Raw genomic sequence first — 26,511 nt, 5'->3', positions numbered from 1 at the left:
GTGCAGACACAACAGAAGATCATTGCGATAAAAATGAAATATTGAGAATATATCAATTTCAAGAACTTACATCAGAAAGGCTTCTCTAGCCCTTTGCTACATGAGAATCCTTTCTTCAGCAAGCTGAGAAGGTAGATATCACTTGGATGCCATTTATTTACAAGGAGAAAGAAAAAGGAAGTTTCTTTGCCACCCTTTGGACTCTGCTTTTTCACTTTCAACTAACTAAATAAATGGTATGCTGAAAATTAGGACTTTCAAATTAAATATTATATGTTTTATATAACCTTACTGCTCTTAAATCCTGGGACTAGGTATGAAAATATTCCCTTTTTGAATTCCAGTGGTGACTTTTGAATTCCTCTGGAATTAGACAATGAGGTACCTACAGAAGTGTCCAGAATATGTATCATGGTCTTAACTGAATTTAGTAAGAGGAAAAAAGTTCAAACTGTCTTCAGCTTTCAGCAATGTTTTGGGCAAAGTAAAATTACTGTGACAGAAATATAAGTAAATATTTTGACTACATTTCTTATACGTATTATGCACCAAAATTGCATTATAAATGTTTGGAGGTGGTTAAATAGTTACTCACAGTTGGCAATAATATGTCCAGATGATGTGAAACAGATAGGTTCTGCTTGTTATCAAATGGACTTTCTACCACTAGAGAAGAATTTAGAAAGAAATTCGTGAGCATTTGCAAACCTCCTCATAGCTTTTATTTATTTCTACTGAAAGTCTAGATACCAAAAATAAAGAGCCAGTGTGTGTGATTATCATTATCTTTATTATTACTAAGATTGTGACTCTATTTACTATCAAGTGTGGAAGCCTCTTGTCTGTCTGAATTAAGAAATCACATCCCTATTTTAGGATAGAGAGGGCGCCAGCATTAAAGGCTGAGGACATGACGACTGCTTGCCCTTTCTCCTCCCTGAGTCCGTATAGATCAGGAAACTCAGAGGAGAGACAGGACTAGTGGGGAGAAGCCAGGGTGGGAAGGCACAGTTCTTTCAGCCCTGGGACCTAAATTGCTGCCATTCGTTATCTTTTATCATTTCCTAAACGCAAATGAAAGATTAAGGTGAATCCAATTAGCTGTAATTTTGTATGAATTCTTTCATTTCATAACCAGCCCATTCCCAGTTTAATGTAAGCAGCTCTAGAGGGGCAGTCTGGTTCTGCTGCTAGGAAAGCAGATATGTAATTTTGGATATTCCAGGGGAGCAGGATTGAGAATTATTGGATTACTGTCCATAGGACTGCCCGAATCATACTGTCTTGGTGGAGGGAAGGTTGGAATGGATACTGGTGCTGACATAGGAAACTTAATTGACACTGAATCCCTTCTACAAGCTAGGCTTATTACAAAATTTGCCTTGAATTTTATAGTCAGATTATGCACGCATAACTAACTCCTAAACACTATGTTCACATTTTGTGATATTTAACGATTACTACTTGTGAAATGTCAAGCAGAGAAAGACAAATTCCATATGATTTCACTTATATGTGGGATCTATAAAACAAAACAAATGAACAAACAAGACAAAATAGAAACAGACTTATAAATACAGAGAACAACCTGGTGGTTGCCAGAGGGGAAGGAGTGGGGGAATGGGCAAAATAGAAAAAGGGGATTAAAAGGTACAGATTTCCAGTTATAAAGAAGTAAGACATGGGATACAATGTACAGCATAGGGAATATAGTTAATAAAAAAAATAATAAATAAAGTACTGAAAATCTTTTAGAGACAATCCCTAATATGCAGATTATATTACAGAAGCTTATAACTGGATGAAATGGAATTTGGGGATGTATTTGCCTTTTGGAACTGAGTGACACTGATTATTGAGAATTAAAAATACAATTTGCTTGAACCTATCAATATATGTGGTGTAATGTATGTTCATAATCACATAAGAGAGCAAAACTTTGAAACTACTTTTAGAGTGTTTCAATTTTATGAATAGTGAACAATACTTATCCACTGTGTAGAAACCAAAAGTGATTTAAAAAATATTTCTAGAGGCGCCTGGGTGGCTCAGTCAGTTGAGCGTCCAACTTCTGATCAGGACATGATTTCGCAGTTCATGAGCTCAAGCCCCACATAGGGCTCTGTGCTGACAGCTCAGAGCCTGGAGCCTGCTTCGGATTCTGTGTCTCCCTCTCTCTCTGCCCCTTCCCCGCTCATGCTCTGTCTCTCTCTGTCTCTCAAAGATGAATAAATGTTAATAAATGTTTTTAAAAACATTTATAGTTCATTGGCATGCATTTTTAACTTTAATGTTTTCTTGTACCAGAGTCCAAAATTGGTATTTTCTTCCCAAAGTTTGTACATCATCAATAGTTTTATATACAAGGAAACAATTTCTTGAGATTGGTTTATCTTTTCATTTTAGTTTTTTTAACATTTGTTTATTTTTGAGAGACAGACAGAGTGAGAACAGGAAAGGGGCCAAGAGAGAGGGAGACATAGATTCTAAAGCAGGCTCCAGGCTCTGAGCTGTGAACACAGAGCCCGATGCGGGGCTTGAACTCACGAATAGCGAGATCATGACCTGAGCTAAAGTCAGATGCTCAACCCACTGAGCCACCCAGGTGCCCCAATCTTTTTTTTTTTTTTTAACATTCTTCATCAGAGATGCATGTCTCCAATTACACAAAAGAGCAAGGTAGGGAAAGAAGATCGTTATTATCCTCTTTTAAAACAGTCTCAAGAGCATTAAAGAGTGCTGAAGACCATGGTTGCTACATCCAGAACTTGCCCCTCTTTCAATTGATTCTCTTGGAATTGAGCCACATTTCTTTAAAATGAATTTGAAATCCGCTGCCTCTATGTTCCTTGTAAGAATGAATTTTCCAAGGAAAATCTTCAATAGCTGCTAAACTTGACATTTAATCTGGACTAAAGCAACCTTCTCACCCTACAATCAAGCAACACAGTGGATCCCCTAAGAAGTTCCCCGGACTAGTTCATGTTACATGAAGAAGGAGAAGCTGCTAACTTTGTTTAACTCCTGGAAAAAAGCTCCAGAGTGTAAAGGATCCTCCTCCTTAATTTTGAGGTTCATGCCTTCAGCCAAGCCTTTTTTTGGAACTTACATGAGTGGTTAGTGCCTGATTAGATGGACCCCTAAGCCTTGAGCCATGTTCAGCATTTAATTCCATTGAGTAGACATTCATTGACATCTCACATCTAGTACTGGGGCTAGAGATTATGTGATGAAAATTAACAGCCCCTTCTCAGGTATCTCACTACAACCCATAAGTAAAATGCAGGAGATAAAGGGAATAAGTGCAACCGTAAATGACTGTTCAAGGTACAATATCAGAACTGAGTGAAAAAAAGGGCAATTGACTGTAGGAGTGGCCAGGAGAATTAGCAGCTGGGTTGGCGGACCAACCTTCACTATGAAGAAATGGGAGATACACAATCCCAGACAAAGCAACAGCATATGCAAGCCTACAATCATCAGGAAGATCCAGACCCCGTCAGAGCATGAATGGTTTGTATGTCTGAAGTATAACTATGCAAGCTGAGGGAAAGGGGACAGGGGCCATAGGGTTTTTTCCGGGAGACTGTGAAATAGCAGTGCAGAGTATTAAAAGAGAAGGAGACACAGTTCCATTTGCTATTCGTGAGGATCTTCTCAGCAGTCTGGTGCAAAGGTTAGAAGGAGCGCTCAGAGGCTGATAGCCATGGGCAGAAAACGGGCTAATTTTCCTAGTTTAAGCCTGAAATAATGACATCTGATGTTATGATAATATATTATGACAATCTGAATGAAGGAGTGGTATTGAAACGAACCAAGGAGATAATTACAAGAGAAAGAAGCCGGCTTGATAGGCCTAGTAACAGCTGGGAGGTGGATCATTCTGAATGTGCTTGTGGCCTCAGCAAAATAGGGACAGACATTTTAAACAACTTCGCTGAGGTAAAATTGACATGCAAGAAACTGCAAATGCTTAAAGTGAATACTTGGACAAGTTTTTATTACATGGGTACATATTGTGTGAAAATATCTGTTACCCCACAAGTTGCCTTTTGCCCTTTTATAATTTTTCTCTGCCTCATCTCGGGCAACTGCTGATCAATTTTCTGTCACTGTAAATTAGTTTGCATTTTCTAGAGTTTATATACATGCAATTATACCATATGTGCTTTTTTTTTCCTCCAGCTTTTCATTCGACATACTTATTTTGAGATTCAACTGTGTGTGCACAACAATGGTTCCTTCCTTTTTATTGCTGAGTATTCTTCCATAGTATGGTCATGCCACATTTTGTTTATCCATCCAGGAGTCCATGGATATTTGAACCGTTTTTGTTTTTGGCTATTACAAACGAAACTACTATGACATTTGTATGCAAGTCTTTGTATGGACAGATGCCTTCTTTTCTTTTGGATAAATGCCTGAGATTGGAATGAGTTCATCACATGGTAAACGTAGGTTCAAATTTTTTTAAATTGAAATTGTTTTCCAAAGCTGGTTACATTTTGATGGTTAACATAAGAGAGTTCCAGTTTCTCCAAATTCCTACCAACCCATATCGTGGTGTATCTTTTTTATTTTAGCCATTCTAATAGGTGTGTAGTGTTATTTTGCTGTGGTTTTATTTTGCATTTCCCTGATTACAGAGGTGTGAAGCATCTTTCATGTCCTTATTTGCCACCAGTATATCTTTTGATGGTGTTTGTTCAAATCTCAGGGCTTTTTTTTTAATTAGATTGTTTGTTTTCTTGTTATTGTACCTGGATAGTTGAATTGCATATGGTCACAAGGAACTGGAGATAAACAACATAGTTTTTTGATGCCAGGAGCTCCCCAAATCTTAACTTAGGCCACCAGCAGACAGAGAGGGGTTCATCAATGCTGTGCATGCAGGTGGATAAGCAATGTTATAGCCCCAAATAATTGATTATGAACTCATTGAGTTACACATATCTCTGTGACTTTCAAATGGCAATTTTCTAATAGAAAAAAATTGCTGGTAATTTAACATTAGGAATATGATCAAACCAGGCAAAACTTAGGTAAAGTTTTTCTTATGTTGGAGAGTTCTATTTTATACCTAATCTCAGATGTCTTCTCTCAAATAATCAGCATCTATATGTTTCTCCCTGAGTCCTTAGAGTTCTTCACTAGGGGTATAGTACTGATCCAGATCAACATTTCATGTCTCTCATTTTTCCAGCCACCAAAGCTCTGGTTTTTGGTTTTTGGTTTTTTTTTTGTTGTTTTTTTTTTTATCCCATTGTGTGACTATCTCAACTAGGTAACTCTTGTGTATATGCTTAATGCCTTGCTTGCCTAAGCATCGTAATATTTTATGCCAGTTAAAATACACACATCACCAGAAAGCCCTTAGGTAGAAAGTTTAATTAGAGTAGCAGACTGTTACAGGAGATGGTTTTATCTTTTTGTTTACAGACAATCTTAAACTTGCATCATAAGGACAGCTGGCTGCCTGCATGTAGAGTTCCCTCACGTCATAATGTTATTGATAATTACTCTTCTTAATTCCTTATTAGTCGTTGTCATTTATTATCAATCATGGTGAGAAAATAAAGAAGTAGAAAAAAAGGAGAGGGAGGCAAATTGAACATAGAGTGGAAGACAGAGTTCTGAAATATTATTTATGGATTTGAAAAGTATTTGGAGAACTTAAAAGAGCCATTTTTATATAAACTATAGAACCAAAAGCTATATGATAGGCAACTCTGAGAAAATGAGGAACTGGGAATATTATAGTCTAAATTATGTCCCCCCTCAAAAAAAATGATGTGTTAGGATACTAACCCCAAGTACCTAAGAATTTGATCATTTTCAGAAAAGAGTTCTAGCAGATGAAATTAGTTAAGATGAGGTCATATTGGAGTAAGATGGGCCTTTAATCCAATAGGACTCATGTCTTTATAAGAACAGAGCAGAGGATGTGGAGTGAGGCACACAGCTATGTGACGAGAGAGACAGAGATTGGAATAATCCAACTGCAAGGCAAGGAATACCAAGGCCACTTCTAGGGGGTAGGAAAAGACAAGGAAGGATTCCACCCAAAGTCTTAGAGGGAGTACAGCTTTCTTCTTAACATGCTGATTTTGGACTTTAAGCCTCTAGACTGTGAGCTAATAAATTCTATTGCTTTAAGCCAACCAGTTTGTGGTACTTTGTTATGGCAGTCCTAGGAAACTAATACAATGAGCAACTCTATTTTAATTAAGCCTTAGGAATCACCTGAAGATCTAGTTTATATGCAAAAACTTTTAATATTCACAAGGCTAGAAGTACCCTGGGTTAGAAAAATCAGTAACATTCTTATGTGCCCTCATTTCCTTTGGGTTGCAGGTTGAGTTCCTTTGAAGAATTCCTAACGATGGTTACAGGTCTAAGTTTTCAGTAACTAATTTCCTCTTATATAACAGTTTATTCCTTGTTTTCAGGGCATTCTTCACACATGCTTCATGATCTATCTGTACTGATTGAGATGTGCATTAACTCAGAGAGTTACCATAAGGCTACCCAGACCAGGATGTGAACGAGCAACGCTTGTACTCATGGGAAATAGAAATCCAGAAAATGATAATCTCACTTTTAAGAACATAATTTCAGTCATTTCAAAAGAGAGAGAGAGAGGGAAGCCCATTAGTTAATAATCATTGAGAGAAATGAAGAACTAGGTTAGAGATAGGGCAGAGGGGATGGAGAGGAGGGCAGCATGAAAGGAACTTTGCAGACAAACACACGTGGGTGACAATGAGATGAGGGAGGAGAGAGAGGGAGAAGGAATGAAAAAGGACACCAAGGAATAATTCCTCTGGAACAAACACTTTATCCATATTCTTCTCAGCTTTAGAGAGTAATGTCAGAGACTGGCTGAGGCACATGAAACTGTTTTCTTCTCTGGCGCTTTTATGTGCTGTTTCTGTTCAGTTCTCCCCTCTGTTGTCCTACACGTTGGAGCAGAAAGTGCCGGCTGGTCAGTTACTGTGTGGGCTCTGCTGTTTCCAAAACACATAGCCTTCCTTTCCCCATTGTAGACTAGTTAAATTCATTCCAACCTCAATAAACAGATAATTAACAACTGAGTGTTATTTTTAGCCCAGGAAATGTGTTAGCCGAGATAGTCTGAGGAGCTGTTGTCAGGGAGGCAGAAAGGAGCTCAGTGGCAGGAAAAGAGATTAGTGAGCATAAAGGAAATGACTTTATTCTTGACCTTGAGACTAGAGTGAAAAACTTATCTGTTTATAGGATCTAACACATTTGAAACAAATATAACTCTACACTTATATCATTTATGAGTATAAATTGGCAGAGTAGAGGAGGGACTGTGTTCTATGGTGTCAACCGTTGTTTCTGAAAAGAAGGTATAAAGAACACCCTATTGTGCAGGGTCTTGTACAATTTAATTTTCTCAGAAATATATGTTTGATGTTACATTAAAAGGGAAGGGAAGGAGGAAAAAAGGAACCATACTGTTTCATCTCATAAGGATAACTAGTATTCATTCCCATTGTGTCTCTTTTTTCCCTTCTGGATTCTTGTTCCAATGGAAGAGAGGGGAGCAGATTTTGGTCCTCAGTAAAAGTCTCCCTGGGAGATTCTGAGTAAAAGTGGAGCACCCTTTGTGCTGCTTCTCAGAGCGGAAACTGTTGGTGGCTCATCAGAGGTGGGAACTGGCCCAGAGGTGGGAACTGGCTGGCTGGGATCAGGACCAAACCTGCTTCCATTTTCCATCTACCGTTCTCACATCCTATTCCCCTACATGAGCCAGAGTCAAATGGTGGTTTCTTCAAAACTGTATAATTGTCTACCTCCACGCCTCTCTTCATTTTTTAAGAAAACTTCTAGGTAGCCACCTAGAAATAACTGGCAGTTTTTCATCTACCTTCCATGACAGTTTAAAACAGTCTTTCACATATATCTTGAAGAGAGGTATTGATGAATAGATAGGGAATTTCTACCAAATGCTGCCCTTTGTGATTTTCAGAGAACAATATGTATTAACTCTACCTTCCCATTACCTATATTGGGTTTTGTTTATTTGCCATGTTCAATAATTTAATGTATTCAACATTGGCTTTATCACCTCCTACCTTATTCCTTTTGCCTCTGCATTTTCAACTTCCCATTACTGCCCACTCATATCCCAGCTCAGTTGCCAAACCAATTTTGAATTTAGGCCCAGAAATGATGTAAGAAGTTAAATCCTGCCCCTGCCTCGCCAACACGATCAGATGGAGTTCAGTTGTCATCTTCCCTTCTGGATGTGGAGACATCAGAACTGATGCCCTAGAAATGTGCTTTGAGCTACTCCTTGAGTCCCAATTTGCAAATATGAATTTGACATTTAAGTCCAAGGAGAGTAATCAGGTGATTTGATGACTAGATGGGAGATTCTTTGAACTTGACAGAGTCAAGGGGTTTGTTGGCCAATAAGTTTGCAGAGAACAGACTCTAATCAGTCTTCTTGGCTTATCTCAAGCTTTTTTGCCAATTCCTTCTCAGATATGATTGAATCTTCACTGATTTTTTACCTTTTAATGAGTCTAATAAAAACTCAGTCAACTATTTACCGTATTGGTATTACCTTATGCTTGAATAATTATTGCCATCTCCTTAAAGTAAGTTCCCTATAGAATCTTTTAGAACTAATCCCCTATTTTGTGACATTCCATTAATTAAAATGAGGTTATATAATATGTAAATATATATATCAACTGACATAATAGCAATACTCTGTAAAATTCAGAAAATGAATAAGTATTATATATTTTAGTATAAAACCATGGATAACTGTGGGGCACCCAGGTGGCTCAGTCAGTTGAGTGTCCAACTCAATTTCAGCTCAGGTCATGATCTCACAGTTTGTGAGGTCAAGCCCCGTGTCAGGCTCCACGCTGACAATGTGGAACCTGCTTAGGATTCTGTCTTTACCTCCCTCTCAGCCCCTCCCCTGCTCACTCTTATTCTCTCTCTCTCTCAAGATAAATAAACATTTTTTTTAAAAAGACGACTATGTAACTGTGTATGTATATGGACATATGTGTGTATACACATATTCTTGTGCATGTAAATATATGCGTGTATATACAATAATAGTAATGCCTAGCACTTATTGAACATAAGTATCATCTAGGAACTGCTGTATTCTTCATGTACTAGTTCAATTAATTTTATAATAACCTTATATGGTAAGTGTTTCTATTATCCCCACATATCAGGGAAAAATCACATTGAAAATTTAATAATTTATTAACATTCGCACAATCAGGAAACAGCAGATCAGGATTCATATCCCAGTGGGCTGTTCCAAGGCTTGTATCTTCTTAATATCTACAACATCCAAATATATTATATAGAGACAATATGATTTGTCATTTTACTGTAAGGTCATGATGGTGATGCGTAGGGTAAAGATCTGTCAGAAACTAGGTATGAGAATTTTTTTTCTCCTTTTCTGATCCAGGTTCTTAAATCTACTCATGTCTCTCCTATTCATTGCATCCCAGTCTGTTTCATGCTGGTCTAGGTCTTTCCAGGCATTTATATGGTGAATTAGTCAGCTGTTATCCTCTGGCTACCACTGCACTGTGTTCAGCTGTTCTGTCTGCACTACAGTTCAGTGACTTGATGGGGATGACTCTTAACATTTTTGTGTTTGTTCTTGTAATTAGATATTACACCAATCTGTACCACAGATTATGTGCTAGATGTGTAACTTCTATGCATCTGACAGCAAAGGCATCTTCATGAACTAAATTTGCCTGTTCATAACCTCAATAAAGAGGATTGATTTAGGTAAGGAAAGAAAAAATTAGAAAAATAGAAAAAGTTGGAAAAACTGGAAGACTATCCTATATTATTTAAAAAGTGTTGTTCTGTAAAACAGTGGTTCTTATCATTTGTCTCTGCATCCCCAACAGCAGCATCACATGGCAACTTGGCAGAAATGCAAAGTTCAGGGCTTCACCTTGAACTTACTGAATCAGAAATACTGAGGTGGGGCTCAGGAACATGGTTTGTACCAAGCCTCCAGGCAACCCTGTTGCTTACTCAATTTTGAGAATGCCCCACTCTGTGGCTGGTTCCCCTCACCCAAGTTCTCATACGACTCATAGCTGGATTTAGCTGAAAGCAAACTCCTGCACACAAATACACACCACACACCCGAGTACCCCTACTCCCTCACAAACAGATTTGCTCTTGAGATTCGTAAGTGTTCAAATGTATATTTACATTGAATTAAAGCTACTCTGGAAGCATTTAACAGATACAACAGAGCTAAATAAAACTTCGTTAGACATAAAATCCTTTAAGCCAATGTTTATCAAATGTTAACATTCATAGGAAGCACACTGTCAAATGTCGATCTTATTCAGCAAGTCCTGAGTGGGACCTAATATTTTGCATAGCTGATGAGCTTCCAGTTGAAACCAGTGCCACTGGCCTCAGCCCACACTGAGCAGCAAGGATCTAGACTCAAGCATTGCCTCAATAAACATTTTCACCGATGTCTCAAAATATGACTGCAGTTTCCCTTCACACTGTGTCACTGGTATATTCACCATTGATGCTGACCTTCTAGCTCAAGGGATAGCTCATCTGAACATACCTGTCTCCATCCTGAAGCTTTTAAGATAGTCTCTAAATCTAAATTAAAACACATCCACCTACTGCTGTGCCTATCAAAATTCTACCTGTTACTTCAGAATTAACTAGCAAATCCTGTTCCTGTCTTCAGTTTTCTCAGATTACTTCATGTTGGGCACAATCCCTCCTATACTCTACCTCTTTTTTAGCACATCATATAATGTCCTGTTAAATTACACTAATCTGGACCATAGAATATGTGCCAGATGTGTGACTTCTGTGCATATGACAGCTAAGGCATCTTCACTGAACTAAATTTGCCTGTTTATAACCTCAGTAAGAAGACTGACCTTAAGTGAGGAAAGCAAAAAATAGAAAAATAGAAAATATTAGAAAAACTGGAGGACTGGTCACATGATCAGTCCCCAACGTATGTTGAGTTCCTAGAAGACAGATATATCTGGTTCTTAACAGATCTGGGTCCTCTCCCCACTTATCTAGCCAATGTCCAACTCATAGATGATGCTATTGGTTTAATTAAAGTAGGGAGGACAAGGTGAAAATGATGTTTGATTAATAAAGTAGCAGCGTCTGAGCAGTTACATAGTATGACTGTGCTCCAGGAGACCAGCATTGTTTTAATGAGGAACACAGCTAAAGCTATCTCTAAGAAACAGGGAGAGACTCACGTGGTTAAAGGGCCTTGGGAACTATGAAGGAAATTTGGGATTGAAGTTGAAGAAGTGGTTTTTAGTTATGGACAAAATAATTCCCTAAAGCTCCTTGCCTACCAATAATCCTTAAACCTTGCTATCAACATTACAAAATGAGCTGCTGAAAAGCATTCCTGGGCAGAGGAAATAAAACCCCAAAGGATATAGATTATTTTTTAATTGCTCAGAAATAAACAGTAAGACCCAGAGGAAACTGTGGTCCTTTTTAAGCAAAGAAATCAGATTGTCTGTATGTAAATCACTATAATACATTCACCTCAAAAGTTTCAATTCTCTTGAGACTCAAGTAAATTCTCAACTCTCATGTTAACTACCCCGCTTACTCAAGATGCATAAAGTAGCCAGGTTGGCTGTTCCCAGAATCTCGATTTTGCTCTTATAGAGAATATGACTGCAGTCTGAACTTTGGATACAAATTTTTAAGCTATAAAAAGTACTTCAAAACTGAAGAGATAAAATACAAACACTGAGACAAATACCAAGTAAATCTATAGTCATTTTAATTACTAGGGCTTCATTAATTTTGGAACTCTCTTCTGTTTATTACATTCATATCCAATTAATATTTAATACCTGCCCATGTAGTAGTGAGGCTTCTTGGTCTGCCTGGTTTTGAGTTTGGGGTATTTTTTGTTTGTTTGTTTGTTTGTTTGTTTGTTTCTTTTTACTTTGTGGTAAAAGTAAGTCTTTATCCTCTTTCATCATTTTTGTTTGCTTCCTTTATGGTGTTGATTTGTTGATTGCTGTAGTATTTTGAGTAGTTGTTTTAAAATCATTCATACCAGATTTCTCTTTATTTGTAAAAATTAGATTTCAGTAATCTTTACAGTTTCTTCAATATATCAAATTCCATGACTCAAGGATTTGATAAATAATCATGAGAACGGGCTTTTGAAATTCTTTTAAAGGTTACTGAAAGAGAGGGATAGGAAGTTTTTCCTTTTTTTCTTCTAGTGTCTTTTATAAATGCATGGCACCAATGTGAATTTGAATGTTCCTAATGTTTTAATATGAATTTTAATGGGATGGCTGTAGTCGTGCTAGACTACAATAGCTGTAGGGAGAAAAGAGTGTTGCCTGAAGAGATACCCTACTTCCCCCAGTCCTGGGAAGGGTGTTCCTGTGACTCAATGTGCAGTAGAAAGATGAAGCAGAAGAGGCAGAGGCTCTGGGCTCCCGGCATGCTGCAGGCAATGTGAAGGCCCATCTGGAAAGGGCTTTGCTGGAATGGGCCAGTGGCAGGTGTGAGAGATAGGATGGCCCTCTCTGAGGATGTCTTTCAGAGGGAGTTGGGGTAAAGCTGTGTCTCTCTAAATAAGCCAAATAAACCAAGAGGCTGGGGGTTGGGGATGAGAGAAAGAAAGGAAGGAGGAGACAAGAGATGAAGTACAGAGTAGAGCATGAAGGAAAGAAAAAAAGAAAAATGGAAAGAGGAAGGAATGAGAGAATGGAATGTTTTAATCCACTTTAGCAATTAAAGACTCTACAAAACCCTGTAGTATAGAAGTTTAATTCTTTTAATTCTTATTTTGGTAACTAATTTCACCATGAAACCCACTTTTTTTTTCATGGAAAATGCGGGTGTAGACATGTAGTGAACAGGTGTAGTAGAAGGAGGATGTAAAACCATTGTGAGGGCATTCAGATTTACAGTGATTCTTAGGAATACTTTTTGGTTTATTTTAATCCTATGATTAGAACAAATTTGTAGTCAAATAATATCCAAATTTCGGGAAACTTGTATATTATGTACACTCACCCCTGCTCTTCTTATAATCCTATTTCTATTCTTTAGGTCTGTATAAGTTTCATTGTGTCTGTGTCTAGAAGAAAATTGTGTACACTGTTCATTAATTAAGCACAGATGTATAGTTTACAATAATTTTAAAAAAAACCTTTTAAGAAAAAAAAGTATTAGTAAGAACGAAGGCTAACCTACTGCTTGGCAATGCAGGTGTTCCTAGAAGGACTAAATAGACTAAATAGTTTGCTTCTTCTTGATAATTTAACACAGTCTATACATGTGTATTAGGCAACAGAAACATTTATCTGAGAAAACCTTAAATGTTCCTAATAAAGCTATTTGCTCAATTGTCCTGGGGTGTCCCATGCTGTAATGAGATTTTGGCCAAGAAGGGCAGAGGTTATAAGTCCTAGTATTCACCCAGATCATCTTGAACAAAGTACGTACCTTTCTTTCACTTTTCCTGCATGTATTAAATATATCATTCATACTTAGTCCCTTATAGTGTTTCTTCAGTGTGTGAGGATTAATGAAATATTCTAGCAACTGCTTGTTAAATCTTGCATTTTCTGGAAGTTTAACTCCCTTTTATTAAGGTCTTTCAGTTGTGCTGAATTCTAATAGTATGAGAAATGTTTTATATGAAAAAAAAATAGAAAGAAGATGAAAGACTGATTTGTTTATAGAACCCTGGTGGGAAGGATCCTGTATGTGCTGGAGGGACAACTTTTAAAAAGGACAGGGCTTGTTAACGACTTACCATTCTTTGCCATTACTCTGCATATATATCAGCAAGAACTCTATTTTGACTTCCAGATGCCTGACTTTGACCAGAATAATAGGCAAGGACTATGTTAAGAAAAGCTATTCTTTGGGTTATAAAATTTGATTTTACTAATTACTTTCAAAGTAATGAAGACAGCCCTCATGATCTAAGTCTTGATGAAACACAGTTCTATTTTATCTATATTTACTAAGCACATTATTATAAATTTGATTTATTACATATTTTTTGCCCTCTGTGCCCTTTGATGAGTAGAGTATCCAAGACAAGGTGATGAGAAACAGTTGCATGAAAAATCATTTCATGTCCAGTTGATATGTTTGCACATCTCAACTACTGAATTTCTCTTTTAGTCAATCATCCTTTCTCTGCTTTCACTCTCAAAGAGCTTTTAGTTTGTGATAATCATGGGATTATGTGAACCCAGGGATTTTTTGCTTGCTTACCACCAAAAAAGAGTAAGGGCAAGTCTTGTCTCAAGGAGATCTATACAGGCTAAAACCGAAGACGAAAAAGAATATCAAAGGAACTTCTCCAAGTCCCTTACAAGACACTAAAGCTTCTCCTTCAGTCAACAGTGCCCACGGGGCATCCCTTAAACACTTCTTGCCAGAGTGTGTTCTCTCCCTCCCCATACCTTGCCTTTAATTGCCTTCCCCTTCTCCTCTCTGCTTATACAAATCTGCCCCTTCAAAGCCAGATCCACTGGGCAGCATTCTTGGACCATTCCATCTGGAAGAAATAATTCCCTCTGAATTTATATTAATGCCTAGCCGTCAGTCCCAGTGAGAAATGTAGTGTGCAGAAAAAAAAAAAAAAAATCCCGGACCAGTTACTCAAATGTTTTATCACTTACTAGATATGTACCCTTAAATAAATTTACTGACCTCTTATAACACCCTGTATCCTCATCCTTAAAAGAGAGTAAGGTCTATGCTATATCCCCAAAATGTTGGCAAGATAAAACAATGCTGTTTGTGAAATGTTTCGTATATGGTAATTGATTATACTTAGGCAAGTATAGGTTTTATTTCCACCAAATTCAGCTACGATGATTTACATTCTGGTAATCCTAATATGCTTTCATGTATGTTTTTCTTAATGTCTCAACCCAATTAAAAGTATAATTACTTTTTCTGATGATAAAAAGATAGTAAGTATTTATCATAGAAAATGTTAAAAGTATACACAAATATAAAAATGAAATCTAGTATAATGTCATAACCAGAAAACAACCAGTAAACTAAGAAACAAGCACTATTGACATCTTTTCTTGCGCCATATATATATATATCATATATATATGTACATATGTGTGTGTGTGTGTGTGTGTGTATGCCTTTGTACACAACTTTGCTCACTCATCAGTGTGTCCTATGACTATTCTTGTTCTCCATCTGTATTTTTACATCTGTACAACCATGATTTCTGTCACATCTGACTAAGCCCATAGCACTATGCCTTGGGTATAAAATATTACATAAAGAGGCTTTATTCACAGAATGAGTTAAAGGACTTAATGATTATTTAAATATAAAATTATTAATTTTTAAGAAATTTTCTTTTTAAGTGATCTCTGCCCCCAAGGTGGGGCTCAAACTCACAACCCCACAATCAAGAATCATTTGCTCTACCAACTGAGCCAGCCAGGCACCCAACATAAAATTATTTAAAGCAGAACTTCTGGCTTTAAAGATAAATCTGTGGTCTTACTGATGAACTGAATCCACCATATGTGACACTGACTCTTGCTTTTCCTTTCCTTTCTGTGTAGTTTGTTGCTCAGCCCAACTGTCAACAACTGCTTGCATCTCGCTGGTATGATGAGTTCCCGGGCTGGAGGAGACGACACTGGGCAGTGAAGATGGTGACGTGTTTCATAATAGGACTCCTTTTTCCCGTCTTCTCTGTGTGCTATCTTATAGCTCCTAAAAGCCCACTGGGACTGTTCATCAGAAAGCCCTTTATCAAGTTCATCTGCCATACAGCGTCCTATTTGACTTTTTTGTTCCTGCTGCTGCTTGCCTCTCAGCACATCGACAGGTCAGACTTGAACAGGCAAGGTCCACCACCAACCATCGTCGAGTGGATGATATTACCGTGGGTCCTGGGTAAATGTGTTACTATAGAAAATATAATAAAAACGTGTTGCTGCCATGGAATTTTGTTGCCCAGAAAAGAATATTCGTTAAAGTTTGGGACACAGGAATGTTGAAAACAGGTTTGACCATTTGAGCTCCAAGGCCTAATCCCCAAACTAAATAAACACTTTTGCAAGTTTTGGGGAACTTGCTCCCAAGTGCAGCCTATGAAATGTAACTGTAGGTTTTAAGATTTCAGATTTTAATGACATCATGCCTCATGAATGATTTTCTGGGTTTTTGTTTGTAAGCTTGTCTTATAAAGACTTTCGTCATATCTCATTGGCCATACGTAACTGATCATTGTAGTTTTCTTAATTGATACACCTTCCAAAAGACAAATTACAAATCACTCTGCAGAATTAGTAATTCTGTACATAAAGTAACTATAACCATTCTTTAAAACCAATCCATTTAACTTTATCTTTGAAATTATATATTCAACCAAAATAATAGAAAATTAAACTCTAGGACATCCTCCAATCTCTCTCTGTTCTTTCCATAGAAAGAAAAATGTTTTGGGATCTGTAGAAATCAAGGTAGAAAAGCTTAAAGTAGCTGGTAAAAACTTGGTTTTACTCTCTTATCGTAGCCATAGTTAAAATTCACATTTTAATTACTCTTTCCTCTAACCTACTGTGGTTTGCTAAAAATCATATTTTCTCAATTTAGCTCATCATTTTAAACCTCTCTGGTATCATATCCATCTCATCATTTAGTAATTAGAAAATATGTGAAAATTTCATGATTCACAGTCTCAGAAGATCAGTTTGGCTTAACTGTCAAAATTACTGGAGAAATTGTAAAATGTGGAAAAGGCAGGAAAGAAAACAGGACTATATCTGAATCTGAGATAGAGGTACTCTTTGATTTTAAACATTATAACTACTCTAAGTACTGACAATAAGAAAAGTTCATAGGAACAAGATTTGATATGTTTTACAAATGTTGGAAAAAACACCTTCTTAGGTGAACTTTAAAACAGAGTACATTCTCATTAATATGGCATGCATAAAGTGTGATCTTGCTTAAATTAGGAGAAAGGTTAATAAAATAATTATGACATTGTAGTTGATATTCAATATAAAATTACCCTGCCCATTCCCTTTTAAATTAAATATCTTACATTAGGAATATGTTCTTTATAGATATTTCTTCATAGAAAATTTCTTGTAAACAATTCTTAAAGAAGCATTTTGGAGGTTAAATTTCCCATTATGGGGAACTTATATAGAATGTCTAAAAATTGATATTCCAAATGAAATATAGAATATTTAGTTTTGAAAAATGCCATAGCTACAATGCGGTATAAGCACAGATAGTATTTCTAGACTTTCCTTTATGCACTTAATGAAAATATATAGACTACGTTCTGTATAGTAAGTGCAGTGCAGGGCAATAGTGATACAAAAGTAAAAAAATAAAAATAAAACAAAAAAAAAAGAGAAGGAATTCCTTGCCCCTATGAAGCTTAAATTATACTAGAGGAAATAGATAATAAACAATGAGATATGTTACATGTCAGAAAACAGTAAATAATATTGAAAAATACAAGCTTCAAGCCTTTAGTAACTTGTGCAATTAAAAGAGTCATTGGCTGCCTCCTTCTTGCAAAACTTGTAATAGAATTTTCCGTGAAAGCTGGCTAGAAATCATATCCAATCCTCAGCTGAATGGTTAAATAAGGTACAAATTTAATTGTGATAACTAAAATTCCAGCCTGGGGAAATATCTTCTACAGGCAACATTTTCTTAAGCTATCCTGACTTAGGCAATTAATTTACTTGGGAATTTTTAGGATGCAAAGAGATTTTCTAGAAAAAAAATATATATGAACGATCCTCCTGCTTAAATACCTGGGCATAGAGAAAGAATTTTCAATATCAGATAGGCCTGTCAAGGCTAGTGAATTCTGAGTGTCTCATATCTCAGACTGAGTTCTAAGTGTTTTGATACATCCATGATTAAAGGCTATATTCACTATGTTATTGGGCTCTTGTAGAAAAAGCACTGTATTTGAATACATGACCAGGTTCTGTCACTAAGAAACTATTAAATTATGAGTGGTCACAAGCTCTCAGGATTTCCAGTACCTTCATTAAAAAAAAAAAAAAAATGAAAGATTCAAAGTCCCATTGAGTCCTATTGCCCTGTGCTGGGGAGCTGTCATTATTAGGGCAGAAAAAGATGTTTTGTTTTGTATTGTTTTTTTAAGCCAGGGTAGGTGGGGAAGAGACTAAAGACAACAGGGTAGGAATGCTATAACCTTTGACCAAAGGTGGGATATAGACAAAAAGGCCTGGTCTGATTTGATAACTGTATTAATGAGACTTCTATCTTGTCTTCCTTATTAATACTGCTGTCTGGTAAAAAGTCAGTGGCTAAACATTTCACAGTCCCTCCGCTGTGAGGTTCTAGGTTTATAATAACAAGACTGAATGACTTACAGAGAAGAGTATGGCTTACAAATATGTTTCTCATCACGTTAGTTTTCCCAGTGATAGATTGAGGGTCTGTGCATGGGTTTTTCTCAAGTCTTCTTGAACCAACTTAGATTTTCAACCCACGTCACTCTGTGGGCTACTTTTTGTGTAAAGAAAGGCTTTTTCCTTCCTCCTCGCTTTACTTTCCTTCCGTTTTCAGGGGCTATTCCCCAGACCTATGATATAATTTATAAGAAATGATAACTTTTATACCTCCCTTTGTATAATCCTGACAAAAAGACTTTTGATTTGTTTTATATATTCATACCATAAATTTTAACTTTTCCTGAGTAGAAAAGTTTTCTAACTGCAGAGTATAATCTCTCAAACTGATCCCTTTAACTCCTTAAGAAGTATGTTTTTGCTTTGGAATTTCTGTTCTTTCATATACTTTGCTGTGTTTCTACAATACAAACTTATTTGGTCTGACAGATCCAGATATCTTGCGATTTTGTACAGGGGTAGAATAATTTTTCCCTGTTATTTCAATATCTTTCCTCTGGAAGTTCAACATCACATTGACTATTTAAATTGAAGTCTACTGAGTTTTATATCTTGAGAAAACAGTCTGCAATAACCCTGGTATTCTTCCACTGCGGAATCATTGATAAGCTGTACCTTTGAATGATTTTTCCTTCAGACTTTCTTGTATGGAAGGTTACTGACCCTTCTTTCTCCCATCAAACAACACTCTTGTGGATGTCTGCTATCAGGATAAGCTTTAGCATATAAGCAAAGAAATCTAAAGGCCTCATGCAGCGATCAAACTTAGGATGTGGTCATCTGGAGATACAGTCCTAACCAAAAGAGAAAACTAATCACAGATAATACAGTTAGAACTATCTCAATAGATAGGCAGATTCTAGACACATAGACACCAATGCACTCAGAGTGTCACATTACCCATTTAAACTAGAGTAAAAAGTGAAAAATGATAGTTCTAGCATAAGGGCCTGATGACAGACCTATACCTTTCAAGTGTCTGAGAGAAAGTGTTATTGGAAAGACTGAATGATGGATTCAAAGGAGCCATGGGCCAGATTAGAGATCTGGTCACTTCTACATTCTGATGGGCCATGACCTTGACACTCTTAATTTATTCAAAGTTTTGATTTTTAACATAGAATACCAGGGATATGAGAATGAATATTCATATCAGAAGTTCCCTTTTACATAAAATTTACATGCAAACTAAATATAGCATGTTATCTTTATATATAATGAGAATTTATTTAAATTATAGCAGCAGTTTTTTTCTCAAATGGATGTCATTTTCTTTCTGAAGGTAATAGGAAGTAAAATGGGGAAAAAACCAACTTTTGAATGCTAATTTTTAAGGCCTTCCCAAAAACCGGTTTTGATTGTCCTATTGAATCCATCATAATTCAACTGTAACAATCAAATTTGTATCGTAGCTTATTCCCTGCAAAAAAAAAGTGTACAGTTATAAATATATATGTGAAATATCGAGATGTAGACTTACGTTATCAGCTTAGCAAAAAGAAATTATGATATGGGTAACATTTTTCATAAAAGTAGGTGTTAATGGAGGCTATCACATTAATGAAGCAGGAAATACTTTGTTCTCCATGAGAAAGGAAAAATGGATACTGAAGTGACTTGATATTATGTGTGTGCCTAAGAATATGCCATAATTATGTAGTATATAAATCTATGCACGCTGAGCATGATAAGGAGAAGGGTGAACTGAGGAAAAGATGTATCATAGGAAGAAATCTGAGCTCTGTTAAAAATAGCTTCTAGTGGATTCCTAGGCATATACTAAGAATTGCTCATAATATCCGGGTTATACATCTTGCCTATAACACATACTTATTTGACAATTTTTCTCTAACAAAATTGGCCTCTCATTTCCATGATTTATTTCACATTTTTACCTTTTAAAGCGTTGATATTAACAAATCTGAACATTTCAATAAGTGCTTCCAAATTGCAAATGTAAAAAGAAAACTTGTGATCACATTCTCCTCTAGATAAAGACTCAGAGAGACAATTCTATATAAGTATATTCCTTTCTTGGGACAATTTCTACATCTTTGTCTAACAGGCATCAAGATTGTATGGTTTCAGGTACTCATACTCTCAGTCTCACCCATGAATTACCCATCTTCTCAAACAGCCCCCCAAAGATATTCTATAGTCTACAGTCTCCTGACTCTCTCCCTTGGCAAGGTGCTCCAACCACCTCAGCAAAATGGCTGCAGACACACATAGACACCCAAAGACAGGTGCAAAACATCCACCTATTCATTTAAAGAGACATTTTAATTTTCAAGAAAGCCAAATAATCATTGGACTATGACATGTAATCATCATTTTCCTTTTTATGTGTGGGGGAAAAAGTTGAAGATCACCTTTACCAAGACTTATCAAGATTATCAGATTTCAAACAATGAAATATTTGTGTAATTTAAAATTGCTGTGCACATACTACTGCTGGCCAGATGACTTCTTTATCAGAAAGAAAATTAAGTGTTTTAGGTACTGACAATGCTATACATATCTTGTAGCCCAAAAGTGAAATCAATACTGTTAGAGAAAATATTTGGCAACATGATTCAGATAGTTCAAGGGAAGAGGGCAAAAAATACAGAGATAGGAGTAGATACCAAATGATGGAGGGTCAGAGTAAAAGACTGGGGGGCGGGGATGAACTAATGAAAAGTGGTTTTCATTAGTTCAGAATCACAATAGCAGTAGTACTGATAGCGGTAATAATAGTAGAAACCAAGAAGATATGGCACTGTGCTAAATGACTGAAATGTGTATCCTCATTTGAACTTGTAGTAATGTCACTTCATTTAATAACAAATCTTGTTAGTATCTCATTTCATAGAGAGGAAATAGGCTGAGAGAAGTTGGGTCACTTGCCCAGGATCAGGAGCTAATAAACAGCAGGCACTTGATTCAAATTCCAGTTGGTGTAATTCCAGAACTACAACTTTTATCCACCGTGAATACTGCCCTCAAAATGTGAGGAATAGAATTCAAGGAGGCAAAAGCAGCCCAAGAATTCAGGACTCCTTTGCTCATTTGTTTTGTTTCTTAAATTCCACATATGAGTGAAACCCGAAGGTATTTGTCTTTCTCTGACTGAATTTTTCACTTAGCATTATACCCTCTAAATCCATCCATGTTGTGTAAATGGCAAGATTTCATTCTTTTTTATGGGTAATATTACAGCACACACACACACACACCCCACATCTTCTTTATCCATTCATCTATCAATGGACATGGGCTGCTTCCATAATTTGGCTACTGTAAATAGTGCTTCAATAAACATAGGAGATGCATATATCCTTTCAAATTAGTGTTTTCATATGCTTTGGGTACCCAGTAAGGGAATTACTAGATCATATGGTAATTCTATATTTAATTTTTAAGGAACCTCCATACTATTTTCCACAGTGGCTGCACCAGTTTGCATTCCCACCAAGAGTGCACAAGGGTTCCTTCTCTCCACGTTTTTGCCAACGCCTATTATTTCTTATCTTTGTTTTGCTTTTTGTTTGTTTTTTATTTTAGCCATTCTGACTGGTGTGAGGTGATAATCTCATTGTGGTTTCAATTTGAATTTCCCTGATGATGAGTGATGTTGAACATCTCATGTCTGTTGGCCATCTGGATGTTTTCTTTGGAGAAACATCTGTTCATGTCTTCTGCCCATTTTTTAGCTGGATTATTTGTTTTTTGGGGTGTTGGACTATATAAATTCTTTATATATTTTTGATGCTAACCGTTTATCAGATATATCACTTGAAAATATCTTCTCTCATTCAGTAGTTTGCTTTTAGTTTTGTTGTTTCCTCTGCTGTGCAGAAGCTTTTTATTTGGATGTAGTCTCAATAGTTTATTTTTGCTTTTGTTTCCCTTGCCTCAGGAGACATCTCTAGGAAAATGTTATGGCCAATGTCAGATAAATTACTACCTGTGCTCTTTTCTAGGATTTTTATGGTTTTAGGTCTCACATTTAGGTCCTTAATCCATTTTGAGTTCATTTTTATGTATGGTGAAAGAAAGTAGTCCAGGTTCATTCTTTTGCATGTTTTACTGCCCCTTTAAGTCAGTGTTTCTTGAAGCATGGCCAACTGACTAAAGTCATAACAATTGTGAATTTCTACAAAAAACTTACATTTTTAATTCTCCCCTTGGTTCATTAATTCAGAAATTCCAGAGGTCTTGGGGTGCCTGGGTAGCTCTGTTGGTTAAGCGTCCAACTTTGGCTTAGGTCATTATCTCACGGTTCATGAGTTTGAACCCCAGGATCAGACTCTGTGCTGATAACTCAGAGCCTGGAGCCTGCTTCAGATTCTGTGTCTCCCTCTCTTTCTGCCCCTCCCCTGGTCACACTCTGTCTCTCTCTCTCCCTCAAAAATAAATAATAAACATTAAAAATTTTCAAAAATTAAAAAAAGAGAAATTCCAGAGGTCTTTAAACATTAAAGATTGAGAAACAATTCTGGAAGCACAATTTCATACAAATCTGTATTCATGTAAAAGCTTAATTAAGGAGTCTCAGCTCCCTAGAATCTAAACATGAAATGTTTTTTACTTTTTCTGATCACTCTGCCCAACTGCCCTATACCAAATATCTTTTCCTGTACCTTAATGATATGTCTAGTAGATATCAAGTTCCTGAAACCTTGAGTTATTTTAAGCTTTCCTCTTCCTGACAAAGGCCTTACCCAGCGCTCAGAGGACCTGGATTGTCCATCTTTTGCTCATCCTTCAACCCCAACACTGCAATGGAAAGAAGGGCATAAACTGTTTATGTTCTCCTCCTTGGTGGCTGTAGGGAAGCGGGATGACAGGAAAAGTTACAAGTCTTCGTTACCTCACTGGGCCCCTCGTCACAGTTCTTTCCTCTTGGTTTTATGCATCACTGGCTAATACTGTGTAGCCTATATGACAGTCCTTGACCGATGGCTCTCCTGATGTGTGCATGTGTGTTCCATAGAAGGCCTTGGGTGCCTCCACGCTGCATCGTCCTCTGGATCCCCAATTCAACTCTGCCTGATATCTTCCAGTCCCTCAACTCCTTGTAACCTGTAGTTGACTCCTTCTGGGGTCCTAGGACCCTGGCAAGGACAGGAGGGCAAGATTGCTAAAGCCCAGCTTCTTCCTGTGGTAAGCACTCACTCCCCAAGGGCATCCCAAAACTTTGCCACAGCTAATGACAGGAGGTCAGGCTGCGGCCAGTTGCGGACTGCCAAAACACACTGGTTTCTTATTTTCCCTGGTGATCCAGACCCAGGGAGAGATGAGCAAGTCCATTGCCTGAGTAGACACTCCAGGAGAGATTGAGATGCCAGTTTTTCCTTGTTGTAGAAATCCTCCATATTTATTTATTTATTTTTTTAATTTTTTTTCAACGTTTATTTATTTTTGAGACAGAGAGAGACAGAGCATGAACGGGGGAGGGTCAGAGAGCGGGAGACACAGAATCCGAAACAGGCTCCAGGCTCTAAGCTGTAAGCACAGAGCCCGACGCGGGGCTCGAACTCACGGACCGTGAGATCATGACCTGAGCTGAAGTCGGCCACTTAACCGACTGAGCCACCCAGGCGCCCCGAAATCCCCCATATTTATGAGGGATTTCCTCAGCATCTCCCTCACTTGACTTAGGGAGGTGGTACTGCTGGTAAGCAATCACCTTTATCTCTCCCTCTGGTATTCCTAATTAGCACAAAAACTCTATTACCCTGACTTCACGGCTTTCTCACTACCTGTTCCTAATGTTCCCTCTGTATAGACCATGGGGGTAGAGAGGCCCAAGTGGTTGGTAACAGATATGGTCCTTCTACCTCTTAGGTAGCCCTAGAAGGGCGGGGGTGGCTACAATTTTCTGTAAGCTCTCTTCAGAAAGTGAATCGTTGGGACTCTTGTCTTCATCTTTGTTTGGGTTTTAAGTGTAACACTGAGACAATAGAAGCTGCCTCCTAACTGAGTGCCTTTTTTGGGTCCAGCATAATGTGATCCTCCATGGAGCAAAATAACTACATTTAGATTTCTCCAAGCAAAAGCAAAATTTTGACTAGAGACTACTTTTTTGTTCCCTGATTTGGGGGAAAATACAGCAGGGAGGAATTCTTTTTGTTCTTTTTATCTACATTGATTTGGTGCCACAGTGTAAAACTCAGTGTCCTATTAAGAGACTTGCAAGGTCAGATCCCTCAACTAGCTCCTGGGTTTCCATTAACAAGCTCTTTGAGGTGGCCATAGGTGAAAAGGCGACCCGCTCTTTGTTTGGGGTTATTTAATCTTTGTGTAAATACTGACAGCAAGAGAAGGCGAGACGAGAGGTCTGTTCACAGAATTACATATTTCTCACCTGAAATCAGGGCTGTTAAATGTGGCGTCTGAGGTCTCCCGACCTCATCTCATCCCCACAGCTGGCTTCACACGATAAGATATAATTGAACACTCGAGTAGCCCCTGATGAAAACTGTTATGGGAAAGGTAGAAAAAAAAATAGGAAAAACTTCCAGGCATCCATAAATATCTTTCAAAGGAAGTTCTCTGACTCATTTGCACTATGATCTTTCCTCTACTGGTCCCCACAGTCTTGACATACATGCTTGTAATTAGACCTCCACCGTGACTCTGAGAAATCACGTCATCTGTTTATAAACAGCAGAGAGAAATTTTGAAATGTTCCCATTGTGGGAACAGGACAAACATTTTGTGATGGAAGCTTCCTGAAGCTTTGTTCTCTTCGGACTAGTTACCACGAATAGTTTGTCTGGATGCATATATCAGCCAGTTAATAGCCCCCTCTAGCTTCTCTAAAGCCTGCTTTCTTCAAAAATTTCAGTGAACCATTGCCGGAACAGAGGAAACTTGTATTTTCACCATGGTGCTCATAAGAAATAGAAATATATAGTTATCAAACAGGTATGTGGTGACTAGAGCTATATGAAGTGATACTCCATTCTGGTGCTCTAAAAACACAAGCTCCCAAAATCCATTAGCCAACAAGCACTGACTGACAGTTGTATTCACAGCTCAGGTTAAAAAATGATGGTGTGAGCCCTCAATTTCATCAGGATCTCTGCTTTCTCCACACAGCTGTGATTTGCAAAGGCTAAAAGTGATAGAATTTTTTTGTGTGTGTGATCCAAAGAGTCAGATTAAATGTATACTCTTTGAACTCCAAAGGAACTATAATATCTCCAAATTGTGTTTGCTGTTACCCTTCTTAAAAACCCTTAGCGGTCATCTAGTCCAAGCTTCCAATGAAAGTGCCATCTCCTTGAACCCATCTAATGTGACAGAGTCTGCTGAGGTACTAAGAAGCTCTAAGTTAAAATGTTGCTTTGTACTGAGCTCATAACTAATTCTTTATAACTACTTCCCCATTTTCCTCTGAAGCCATTAACCCTAGTGTCTTTATTCCCCTACATAATTACCCACAAAATACTTGCAGTTAGCTGTTTCGGTGGCGGTTAATTATCATATTTGGCTTTTCAGTTTGGTAGAAGCAAGAAGAGAGCTATCAATTTATCAATAAAGGGAAATAAGATATAAACACACTGGTTGGCTAGCAGGTATTTAAAATACATTTCATTTTATAATAGGTACAAACTTGAAAAATACATTTGATTTTATAATATATACAAATTTGAAAACAACAGATTTCACGAACTCATAGAATTGGAATGCCCTTTAGAGATCAGATAGAACAGGTTTGTAGTTACTTCTAGAATTTCTCTGGAGCCTGAGTGATGGAAGACATTCCAGGCCCTGGATTGGAATCTTCAATGCACAGGGTAATCCATTCCAGTTTTGGAGCAACTCTGATTTCTGGAGAATTCTCCCTTACGTTGGGCAAGAAAGTTTCTATAATTTTCATATCAAAGATTTAGTTTGTGCATTTTGGGGAAGACCAAAGCAAGTCTGTGTCCTCTGGTACAAGACAGTTTTTAATCTTCATGGTAGCTATTGTGATGACTGATTTTAGTAAAATTTAATGATCCAGACAGGAAAAAGTAATGTCTGGCTA

At 37.3% G+C, this 26,511-nt stretch overlaps 1 protein-coding gene across 5 annotated transcripts in view; it reads left to right on the top strand.

The window, feature by feature from the left end:
* Positions 1 to 26,511, top strand: part of TRPC4 (transient receptor potential cation channel subfamily C member 4) — a 198,358-nt gene that overhangs the window by 126,109 nt on the left and 45,738 nt on the right. For 4 of the 5 annotated variants that reach the window (XM_015070943.3, XM_027064725.2, XM_027064723.2 and 1 more), the window contains exon 4: positions 15,636 to 15,972. The exons of the other annotated variant lie outside the window; for it this stretch is intronic. In XM_015070943.3, coding sequence (XP_014926429.1) covers positions 15,636 to 15,972 — 337 coding nt within the window. The remainder of the gene's footprint in view (positions 1 to 15,635; positions 15,973 to 26,511) is intronic. 5 annotated transcript variants of the gene reach the window in all.

The sequence above is a fragment of the Acinonyx jubatus genome, chromosome A1 (assembly GCF_027475565.1).
Source record: "Acinonyx jubatus isolate Ajub_Pintada_27869175 chromosome A1, VMU_Ajub_asm_v1.0, whole genome shotgun sequence".
Classification (NCBI taxonomy): domain Eukaryota; kingdom Metazoa; phylum Chordata; class Mammalia; order Carnivora; family Felidae; genus Acinonyx; species Acinonyx jubatus.
The sequence above is the reverse complement of the archived record's forward strand: the minus strand, read 5'-3'. Positions and strand labels throughout refer to the sequence as shown.